Below are 12,267 nucleotides of genomic sequence, written 5' to 3'. Positions count from 1 at the left end.
GCATAGCAAGGTTTTAGCAAGGCTTAGGGACTTCTTATTCCTTGAGTACTGACACACTCAGATGAGGAGCTCCCGGGTAAAGACAAAAGCCAGATTGGCTGGGACGTCCACCCTTCCTAATGGGTGAGTCACCCCCATTAAATAGCATGTTTTGTATTTCAGTTATGGAACAAATGACAAATTCGTAGATAATTTGTATTTTTCCTAACTATACAAACCTTAGCTATTTTACCAAACTTACCCGCCAGCCCTATCCCCCTTGAAGTCCTACCTCCAAGCAAAGTGAGTGCAATCACAGGTGTGTGAGTGGGAGCGGTAGCAAGCTACCCTTCCTAACCCCCGGTAACTAGCGGTGTGTGTAGTTAACCCTCGTTAAAAATTAATGGCTCGTCATTTCAGCTACGCCGAAAGTAATCCCCTTATTAAATTGCTAAGGTTTGTATAGTTAGGAAAAATCAAATTATCTACGAATTTGTCATTTACATTGTATGTATTATGGAAGATTCAGAGATTATATGGTATCTGTACACCAGTCTGAATAAGGATTAAGGACATAATAAGTTAGAAATACTGTAAATATTGAAAATTTTAGGTCTGTGTATTCATTTGCACAAAATATGGGCTTATTGAGAAAGTCTTTTAAGATGTTTGATGATCAGTCTTTTCTGGAGAAGTGTTTGAATTCTTTCGTTCTACCTTGTTTCAAGTATTATTCTCCTGTCTGGTCATCAGCTGTTGAGTCTCATCTTAATTTGTTGACAGGAACTAACAGTCTATTAAATTTCCTATCCCTGATCTAGATATTATTCTCTGGCACCATCGTTCAATTAGTTTTTTTTGCATGTTGCATAAGATTTTTCATAATTCTGATCATCCTTTACATTCAGATCTTCCTGGAAAGTTCCATCCTGTTCGTAATACCAGGTATGCAGTTAATTTTAGTACTCGGGCCTTCTTTATCATGAGGCTCAATACTACACAGTATTCTAGAAGTTTTATTCCAGTCGTTACCAAGTTGTGGAATGATCTTCCTAATCGAGTAGTTGAATCGGGGGTACTTCAAAAGTTCAAACTTAATGCAAATGTTTTTATGTTTATCCGGCTGACATAAGTCTTTTTATAGTTTATATATGAAACATATGTTTTGATGTTGTTACTGTGTTTAAAATATTTTGTTTTAAATGTTCATTATTTCCTTATTTCCTTTCTCATTGGGCTAATTTTCCCTGTTGGAGCCCTTGGGCTTATAGCATCTTGCTTTTCCAACTATATTGTAGCTTGGCTAGTAATAATAATCATAACAATAATACAAGTTGGTATGAATAAAAGAATAGATTATGTTAGGGCCATTTAATATTTTGATAACAAATCAGTAGGGGACAGATACAAAGTTGCAGGCCAAGTATGAAGGATAAAGTGTGTGATGTTCAGAGGATACTCTCAAGTTGGTGGTAATGTCTTAGTGAGCAGAAGCACCTGAAATAGTGGGGTTCAAGTGTATAAAATCAGTGGAAATTGAAAGTTAATATAGTCAAGGGTTATGGAGTTTAGTAAACAAATGTAAAGTAAAATTAGTGTGGTGTACAGTATTTGTTTGTGTATGAGTGAAATTTAATATTTATTTAATTTCTAGGCAATGCCATCTCCTGAACAACTCAAGGGCAAGATTATATTGAAGCACAAGAAACTTCCAGAAGGAACCGACGAGGCCACACCCTTAGCAGCAAATATAGATGAATGTAAGATCCATTTCTTTGTTTCAGTGTTATAGAAAAAATAGTAGCCTAAGCTCTTAGTTATGAATTACTCTATTCTAAAGAAGTAATCATAATATTTGTATAGAATGTGAATTGTGATGAATTAGAAATTCTTCAAAGTACAATTTTGTCTTTGATTTCATTGTTAATAATTTTTAAATGAAATAAATTTTGCAGTGGGAGGAGAAATGGAACTCAGTAAACTCAGTATAAAGAGCGCAAAAGTGTTCCTCAAAAATCCAGTTGATTCATCGGCGTGGCAACCTCACTTTTTTGTACTCACCCAGGATCGTCTTTATTTTACTGAGCTACAAAATGACCAGGAAATGGATTTTGAGGAATCTGGCAATGAACGTCGTCTTTCCAGTGATGTAAGCAAGGAAGTGTTTCTATTTGTATTCTTAGTCTTATTTGATGATTGTTGGATATTTTTGAGTCTATATCTTTATATTAGGGTGCTGCCTACATTTTGCAGTTCACTGTGAATACAGAATTTAAAATGAGTAGATTATCTTCACAGCACCCATTTTTCTTCATAATTATTACAGTTGGCCCTCCTTACTCATTAAGATTATATTTGGATGCCCCCTCCCCAAGGAATTTCATGTTTTAATCTGCAACCAGAGTTCTATGGTTGGTAAATAATTCCCCAATGTAAGGTGTAACACACTTCTTCAAGTAGAAAAATATCTGTAGTTCCAGCAATAGAATTGCTTATCACTAACTACACAGTACTATACAGGATATACTTGGTACATACTGCACAATGCACTGTACAGTACTATTCAGTATTGTGCCGCTACAGTATGATATAGTGCTGTAACTTCAATGTTACTGTTTAATGTGTGTATGTAGTTTACTGTACATGTACAAATATATACTGTACAGTACAGTACACATTGCATGTACTGTATATGTTAAAATAAAGGTAACGTAAATCTCAAGTATTATGCTACAGTAATGTAACCGTTTGTATTAACTGTTTATGAAATACTAACTGCAGGCTACTCAGATATTCACCGACTCCTTTATTCTTCTTGTCGATGTTGTGTAGATGACAAGGAAATGATGATGCTCTTCAGATGCTAACACCAATGAAAATGGGGGAATGGTGGTGTATCCCTAATAGTAGCTTCTAATCACTTGATGAAAAGGAACAGGGCTCATCAGGATCAGTGTCACTTGCTATAAGTTGAGTAGAAACATAAGTGTTTGGATCTCATGAGGAGCAGATGTCGTAAAGGAATGAATATCCGAAGAGGGAACAGACAAAACAGAGTTGTGGGTTGGCAGTAGGTGATGTTGATGGTACTGGGTCTTTTTCTGTTCCCCAACTGGTAGACCCTTTTTAGTATCTTGGAAAAGGACATTGTGGTAGTTAACTGCTGTATGCCTTTTCATTTTATAATATGCTTGCTGCTAAGGTATTAGTATCCGTGATACCCCTCCAAATAGGAGGCTTATCGCCAGCAAGCATATGTTTAAGTACTATTTCGAACTCCTGTAAGACACTCTGGGCAGGATGGGTGGGCAATAACCTGAAAGTAGTTTGAGTAAAGTACTGTTTGGAAAAATACAAATTACTTAATATTTGTGATTTGTTCCAACACGGAGTACTTACCTTGAACTACTTTCTTAGGAGACTTACACTTTAGGAGGAGGGGGTGGACTTACAGGCCGGAAGACCCACCATTACCATCCCAGGACACGGGACCCAGATAGGAGGCTAGGTCTAGACAACACAATGGACAGGATAGGAGAGTCAGGGGAAGCACGCAAAAGTCTACCTTTTGTATAACTCACCTTTATGCATAATCCAGACATGGGCTTCCATAGCATCTATCTCTCACATGGGAGGAAGAAAGAAAAGGGGAAAGGGAGAGTAAGGAGGAAACTTGTGTTGCTTGCGATTACTTCCCTTGGGCTACCCGGGGCTTTTAGCTTTAAACTTGTTGCATGGCAGAAATTACTGGACCAATGGAGAAGGAGTCCAGGGATTTCCTCATACAGTCTTTCAGGTAGTGAGCCGTAAAGGTGGACTGCCTGGACCATGTACCTGCTCGCATGATTTGGCCTACGCCATGTTGCTATCAAATGCCAAAGAAGTGCTAAGACCCCTAATATCATAGGGTCGCGGGGTACCAGGGACCGCAGACCCCTCACTGTCGTAAGCTCTCTTGATGACTTGCCGAAGCCAGAAGGAGATCGTGTTCTTAGACACTGCCCTCTTTACTGGGCCTGAAGAGACAAACAGACTTTTGATGGCTGGCTGGAGTGTGGCTGTCCTACTAAGGTATTTCCTGACTGTTCTCACTGGGCACAGGAGCAAGTCTTCCGGGTTGTCTGAGTGAGGGATTGCCGGAACTGAGAACTCCTCTAGCCTTGGGTCCGCAACTGCTGGGTTCTGGGTTTTGGCCACAAATTCAGGTAGGAACTTAAAGGACAGGTCCTTCCACCCTTTCAAGTGCCAGACCTCGAAGGACAAGCCGTGGAGCTCACTCACACACTTGGCTGAGGCTAGAGCTAGTAAGAACACTGTCTTGAGAGTGAGGTCTTTATCCAGGATATCCTTGAGGAGTTTGAAGGGAGGCCTTGTCAAAACCTGAGAACCTTGGCCACGTCGCACTACGGGACCCTAGAGGCGCGTGGGGAACAAGATTGCTCGAAACTCCTGATGAGCATGGAAATCTGGCGAGAGGCCCCCAGGTTGATGCCTCTTGAGTTGAAAAACCTACCCCAGGGCCGCTCGGACCCCCTTGATAGCTGGAATGGAGACCCCAGGTCGTCCCTCAGGTGGACCAGGAAGTCTGCATTCTTGTGGACTGATGCATCCAAGGGTCTCAGGTTCTGTGTGGCACACCACTTCACAAACGTGGCCCACTTGGCCTGGTACACCACGCTCAAGGACTTCCGAAGATACCCTGACATTCTCGAAGTTGTCTTCTCCGAGAATCCTTCCTTCCTTAATAGGCGCTCGATAACCTCCACACGTGTAGCTAAAGGCACTGAGGAACAGGAATGTGGGAAAATACTAAGCAAAATATTACGAAGAGAGACAATGCAAGACTATTTAAACTAAAAGGAATAGGCCGAACTATATTATGAAAAAAAAAAAAAAAAAAAAAAACTGCGTTTATGACAGTCTGAAGGGATTGTTTTCCCGCCAGGCTGCTGCAGGCTGTTCTTTTACCTCGTCATAAGTTTTCACAAATATCGGGTTTTATTAATTCCATGTTTTTGGTAAATTCTGGTATTCAAAGAAAGTGTATACTGTAAAAAACATGTTTAACTTATGCTGAGTGCAATTTATCCCAATTTGTGTTAAAATATGTGAAAATTTACAAAATTACAAATCGTGCATCCGAAAATAAGCTGCTGTCGTTGACTTCGGCAGATTGGGTTATTAAATTTAGACTTACTGTGACAATACTCTACAATATATTTATTCTTTCACATTGTTTATTGACAAAAATATATCTGATGGAGAAATATAAGTTAGTAAATAAGTTTTGATTCACATTACTTGGTAATTATTTGAGAACAATGAAGGTGTTCGGACAAAAATACTTCCGACCAATCGTATCAGGAACCTTTCCGAGCTAAAAGGGCACCCCTGTGAGTCGGTACAAATATGCATCGCTAAAAAAAATTGACTATAGCTCTTGAGTGACAAACAATGCTTGGCATTTATCATTTAACCTGCAGCATTATCATAAAAAATAAGTTGTTCCAACATGGAGTACTTACCTCGAACTACTTTCTTAAGAGTATCTGGGATCTCCTCCCTAACCGACCAAGAATTTTGCGCAGTTCCCCCTATCTCCGTTTTCCCTTGTTAGGTCTTTCTGTGGTGGATGGATATGTGCCCTGAGGTGACCCAGGGTCAGCTCGCGAGGGCGCGCTACTAGGTCTGTGTCGCCAGTAAGCATCTGGTCGCGGCGTAGATAACATCTCGCCACTCTCTCACATCCCGTCCGACCCACCATTGTGTTACATGTGTTCCCTTTGTGCTTTCCCGCTCATATCCCTTCCTTGTGTTACTTGTGTAGCTTGTGAATTCCCTTATGGAATCCCAATGTCGTTGTCCCGGGCCCATGGCCGGTAAGTCATGCGGGGCATGGCTCTCTTAAGTTGAGCATCGATCCTCACACGTTGTGCTCTACGTGTAGAGGCAGTGTGTGCTCGCCTGCCTCCACGTGTCCGGAGTTTGCGTCCTAGCCGGAACTGCAGTGGACTTTATTCGGTACAAAGAAGAAGAAGGCGTCGAAGCGGTCGCCGAGGAAACCTGGTATCGGTTTGCCGTTAACGTCTCTGTTAGCACCTTCGAAGAGCGGTTCTCCTTCCCCTTCCCTTACCCAGAGTAGGGGACGAGGTAAGTCCGTTGCGGGGAAACAGCCCATTCCTGTTCCCCATGAGTCTGATTTCAATGAATCTAGTTGCATTGTGCCTACGCAGACAAGTGGGGAGTCTGCTGTTGTGATGGAAGTGCTTTCCGTAGATGAGGTTCTGGTGCCCGCAGGACCCATCTCGAGTGAGGACCTGGTGTGGGGGAGGTCAGGAACACCAGCTCCTTCCCCCCCATTGTGGCAGTGCTTTTCAGGTGCAGCGGTTTCAGGGGGCAATCAAGACAGAGAAAGGCGAGCCACGTGCTCTTCGGACCCCGACTCCATTGTGTGGACGGCGCTAAGGACGCCCTTCAGGTCACCCATGCGGCAGGAAGAAGAATTTTCTGGCTGGTTTGCCTCACGTGGGTCACTATGCACGCCCCCGGCGCCTTCTGTTGAGCTACTGCCTGATTTCATGCAACCTGTCACCCCGGTAGCACAATTGCAAGCCCCCATATTGGTGGCAGAAGACTCGGAGGACTCTGATAGCTCCTCTTCTTCTTCGTCTTCCTCGGACGTTACCTCGTCTTCCAGCTCTTCATCGTCGGAAGACTCCAGATACCGGGAGATGAGGATAAATAGAAAGAAGTCGAAGAGGAAGAAGTCAAGCTCGGACTCAGGCCCGTCGAGAAGAAGGCCAAAGTTGCGAGTAAGAAGAACAAGAAGTAGTGATCCAGAAAGAAGAGGGCTAAAGTGGTTTTACCTCCTTGCGGGTTGAACAGGGCTCTTGCCGCTCCAGTGCCTGCCTCGGCGGCTGCTGGAGCCGCTTCCGTGCCCTTGCCCAGTGTCTCTTCGACTCCGTCCACGCTTCGGATGCAGCCATTGGCACATGTTAACTTTCCCTTGCCCTTGCCCGGCAAGTCACCGGCTCCATCCATTCAGCGGTGGCAGCCGCTGGCTCAGCTTGGCAGCATTGTTCCCACACCCAAAGTCTCACCGGCTCCATCCAGGCATCGGATGCAGCTGCTGACACATCTCCATCCGTGACAGAGGCAGCCGCTCCATTGAGCCGGCCGGATGTCAGGGATACGGCCGCCCCCACGGATCCATCCGTGATCGAGGATACAGCCGACACGGAGGATCAAGTGGTAGAGGGCTTAATAGATACTGGCGAATGTTAGCCTGATGAGGTATCCTCCTACAGGAAGGTATTGGCACTGATTTGGCACTACCTCAGGCTAGACGAGCCCAAACCGTCCTCAGAGCAGGCCTGGCTTTCGGGTTTTGGGAGGATTGTGGATAACCCAGTACAGCAGAAACCGTCCTTGACCCTACCAGTGGCTCCGGACATGTCCCTGGGCATGGGCCACGTCGACTGGTTTGTCTCGAGGCACAAGAAATCCCTCAGAGCTCAAGAATCCTTCAAGCTCCTGCCTGGACTGAGGACCCAGAAGAAATTCTATGTGCCAAAAACTAAGATCAGCTGATCCATCCATACATTGAACCCTGAAGCCTGTTTGGCATTTTTGTGAATATAGATCCTGCTAGACATTTTTTCCCAGAAAAGCCCAGTCTTGTCACTGTTTAAAACTTACTTTAAATTGTATTCACCTAGTTTTTTAATCTCTTTTGATCTTGCTGGATCTGGTAGTATTACCTCTTTGTCTACTGCTGAAGATTTTCCTGTAATTTTGATTTTTATTTTTATTTTAGATTTATTTACTAATCCCTTTCTTGCCCTTTGCTTAATATGGTTTTATTTCTTTTCTAGGAGCTTTAATTGATTTTGCTGGCGAAATCTTCATGCAGTCTTAAGGCCTTCTGTTGTAATGTCTAAGTTAATTGGTATCCTCTTTGCCTTATCCTCTATCCTAGATCAATGTCTTCCTGGTCTTTTACTAAAACATTGTCACTCGCCATTGCAATGAATTTAACTTTGGAAGGGCCATAGTGATGCTTGATTTATCCTTTCTTTTCTTGAATATCTCCTAAATCAGAGCCTCATTCTTCTCAGACTTGCGTACAACTTCATTATGGTATAAGCCTTTTTATCTTTCAAATATATGGAGAATTTCTGCCTTTAGTATTGGTAAGAACACATGAAGAGTCCTTTTAACCTTTTGGGGTAAAACTCACTTTGTAGGTATACCTTGACTTATGTGGTTTCGAGTTAAGTCTGTTTCGAATTTGTTAGTTTTCAAAAATATCACATGAAAAAATAAAAATCCAGTTTTGAGTCATTTTGTTTGACTTTCCGTCTGTCCGCCACAAGTATCAAAGTCATATTATCACTGGAATAGAGTCAAAAGCACAAAGAACATGTTTCTTTGCTATAGATAAGAATTAAAGAATATAAAATCATTTTAAAAGACATATATAAAGTAAATGTTCACATAATTAACATAAATCGTAGCAAAGGAATTATGAAAACAGCTGTGTGACTTTTCATTTTAATTAGCAGTCTTTAAGAGCTTAACAATTACATTTTCTATGTTAGTTCAGCTATCTATCATTTGAAATATCAACAGCACATATAATCATATTGTACAATAAATAATAAAAGTATATAAAATCATATGAAAATACATTTTTGTATACCATCTTCATAATTTCAAGTGCAACTTAACAATCAATAATTACTTTATTTTCTTTACTTATGGTTGAGATCAGCTGAAATCAAGACTATCGTGAAGAACAGAGAATATTTTTTTAGCTCTTTCAATATAAATTACATCAGCACCAATTTGTTATAGAATATCATAGTTTTCATACATTTTGTTTATAGCTATTATCATGTTATCATATATTTACTCTCTCTCTCTCTCTCTCTCTCTCTCTCTCTCTCTCTCTCTCTCTCTCTCTCTCTCTCTCTCTCTCTCTCATATATATATATATACACACACACATGACAGATTTAACAGAAATATTTGTTTCCTTAGTGTCAGGTAAATTCGGTTTTGTCAGCTGATCTGTAGCTTTAGCCGACAGCATAACATATACGTACTGAAAGATATCAACAATAATCCTTATTATCGATGTTATCTGAACTTTGCTTAGTAATTTTTGTACTTTTCTATTATCAGTTCAAGGTGTATTTTAACAACAACAATTACCAATTTTTTATTTTGATTTTGTGACGGCTGTTTTCAAGGTCACGACGGTATCATGAATATGTTCACATATAGTTTAACAGAGTATTTTCAATAGGATTAAGCTCCCTATCATGTAATCCTTGAAAAAAAGAGGAGCACAATTTAACGAACTCGACCACTTTATTAAAATGCGCATTGAACAACAACACACTAGTCAGCTATTGGTGCTGACGATCAGCAGCCATCTACGTAGGCTATGTGATGTAAACCAAGATTTGTTCCAGCGTAGATACAAACCCTCCACTATTTATAGGGGTATGCTTTTGGCGTAGCTGAAAGACGAGCCATGATAATTTTAGTCAGGGATAACTACCCCATCTGCTAATTGGCAGGTGGGGGGTGGGGTAGACTGGCTACCTCGCTCACTCACACTTCTCGGCTGAGTAACCACTTTACTTTTTGGCTTGGTAGAGAACGGACATGCTGCCGTTCTCTCCCGCAAAGAATTGTTTTGATTGTTTTTCTGTTGCGCGCACGACCAACAGGAGAAGTTGTGGCGAAAGACTGAGTGACATAAGGCAAAGAGCTGGTACTGTATCTCAATGCTGAGCACACAAAAAAAACTAGATACTCATGCATCAAGCAAACAAGAGGTTGAAGCAATTTTCCAGCTGCGTATTACTTGTATTTCTCTCGTATATCTTTGTATAATAATATCAATAAGTCAGCAGGGTATTGTATAAGTAAATTTATGATTGGAGAATCTGTGGAAAAGAGAAGCCAACTGTATTATATAATGAAACTTATTAAAGATTTGATGAAAAAGATATTTGTTATATAAAAATTACAGACAGCTTATGTGCCTCTCCTCTAGGTTAGTGATGATGAACGCCATTTACAAGAGCCTTGGTACCATGGAAGACTTCAAGGAGGTCGCAAAAAGGCAGAAGAACTTTTAGAACAAAATAGTCATTTGGGGGATGGGACATTCTTAGTTAGAGGCTCAGAAAATTTTGTTGGTGATCACACATTGTCCTTTTGGTAAGTAAATCTCAATGTTGAACATAGTATTTGGTTTTACATTACATTTCAAGATTTCTTTTGTATATATTTTTTAGAATCAGTAAGAAAATATTAACTGCTAAAATTAGTTACTTAATAGATATGAAATTATAGACAAAAGAAATAATAGGAACTGAATACTGTAGTGTGTCGATTATTCATGTATTAGCCTGTTGTTAAGAGTTGGCTTTGGCAAGATTACCATGATTTTTTCTATTTGTAAATTGATGCTGGGAAAATAAAAGATCAATGTTAGAGCAGAAAAAAAAAGAATCCTCTTTAACCTTATAATATAGGACTAGGTTGAGTTTACTGCACTATTAGTTTATCTAATTTGTGATTGATAACTTTAAAGTAATACAAATCATTGAGACTTGGAAATCAATAATTGTGACATAAAAGCAGTGTAAGGATGAACATTGGAAGGGACTTGACAATATCATAAATAGGCCTATATGTATTGTGTTGTGGAAGATCTTCGCTTTAGCGCTTAGTCAGGTTTGATAAATATTAGTGATTTGTAGAAATTTCTATATTTAGGGATCACGTGTACTAATAAGCAATACCCTATGATACCCTAATGATAGGCTTTATTTATCTTTTTCTTTGATTTTTATTCATTCTTTGTATCACATTTAATATTTGAAATTGTTCTTTGCTTGATCATTTACTTGAAATATTAGACATTTATCATGCCTGTTTATACTTAGGTATCAGGGTAAGTCATGGCACTGTCGTATTCGAACCCGTCAGGAAGGGGATACCACGAGATTCTGGCTGAAAGATGATGATTGTTTTGAAAGCCTTCACGGTCTTATTGAGCACTACCGTGTTTTTGCCATACGTTCTCAGGTGGGTGATGGTAATTATTAGCGTCTTTATGGGTAAATTTTTTAAATATTAAACTTAGCCGGTGAATATATAATAGCTGACGTCTCCGACGGCTCGACAGAATTCAAAAACTCGCGAGCGATCGCCATGAAGGTAGCGGGTGTGCCCACCAGCGCCGACTATCGGCCAGATACCGCATATACATGTAAACAGCTCCAGTTCTTCTCTGTTGGTTTCATCGACAAGTCGATTCCACTCGCTATTATGACCTCGAGTTTTCTACCGAATTGGTGAAGTACTTGGTTTTGGTTTTATTGCTTTCGCCGTGTTGGATTATTCAATACTATCCTCAAAAGAAATGCTTTTGAAAGGAGAGTAAAAGTGTTTTGCCCTTGCTCTTTTATCTCTGGTTTTTTCCATAGAGTAAAGATGGCCGACCCTTCCCTTAGTGTACGGAAGTGTGTTTTAGGCTTTTAGCAATTATCTTATCACGTTATAAATTGTTGTTGTTAATTATAGATTTTCCTCTATATATTTTATATCTCACCCGCCTTTATTAGGCCTCTTCGATTAGCTTTCCATTTATACTAAACATCAAGATAAATTTTATGTTTTGTTTATATGCGGCCTTACCTATTCCTCCCCTAGTCCGAGAGTAGGCGGTCCTAACTTGGAAACCGAAGTTAAACAACGTTGAGCCCATTCAACTTTTATTTTCGTTAAGTTTAAATCATTTGCTCTGTAAGAGTTATGAAATGAATATTTTTTAGTAGATATTTTATGAAAGATTTTCTTTGAATAGTCTTCGTGCTGTTTCAAAGATGAACTAACGTTTGGTTTATTTATGCTACGCAGTTTGCGCTCTATCGTTACGATAGAGAAAGAGAGAATCACGGTTTCACTTTGCAGAAAGAGTAAATCGATTTTGACGTTTTGTTCATTCTTCTTTCAAACTGAAGTGTTTTAAATACTAATTTAAAGGAACTTGTTAATTTTCAATTTCTTAGTCCTTTCAGTTTTTTCCTTTGGTCAAATAACCTGTTTATTGACGAAGGGTGAGTGGGCATTTCTCTTCTGTGTGAAATCAAGAGAGAGAGAGAGAGAGGAAGAGAGAACGTTCCGATCTTTATTCTCGTCCCAAGCGAGTAACGTTGTTCTCGATTCAGTTTTTTACTCTCGTCCCAAGTCTCTGTACGGGGA

The 12,267-nt window shown here is 40.2% G+C and overlaps 1 protein-coding gene across 4 annotated transcripts in view; it reads left to right on the top strand.

Annotated features, from left to right (window-relative positions):
- The window catches only part of sl (small wing phospholipase C gamma 1), a 140,886-nt gene that overhangs the window by 68,470 nt on the left and 60,149 nt on the right, over positions 1–12,267 (top strand). For all 4 annotated transcript variants that reach the window (XR_011044319.1, XR_011044318.1, XM_068372781.1 and 1 more), the window contains exons 10-13: positions 1,634–1,739; positions 1,935–2,128; positions 10,049–10,215; positions 10,947–11,088. Coding sequence is in view for 2 of the 4 variants with exons in the window: in XM_068372781.1 (XP_068228882.1) it covers positions 1,634–1,739; positions 1,935–2,128; positions 10,049–10,215; positions 10,947–11,088 (609 nt within the window). In the remaining 2 variants the exon portion in view is untranslated. The remainder of the gene's footprint in view (positions 1–1,633; positions 1,740–1,934; positions 2,129–10,048; positions 10,216–10,946; positions 11,089–12,267) is intronic.

Source organism: Palaemon carinicauda, chromosome 4 (genome assembly GCF_036898095.1).
Source record: "Palaemon carinicauda isolate YSFRI2023 chromosome 4, ASM3689809v2, whole genome shotgun sequence".
Lineage (NCBI taxonomy): Eukaryota > Metazoa > Arthropoda > Malacostraca > Decapoda > Palaemonidae > Palaemon > Palaemon carinicauda.
This window is presented reverse-complemented; position numbering and strand designations above follow the sequence as displayed.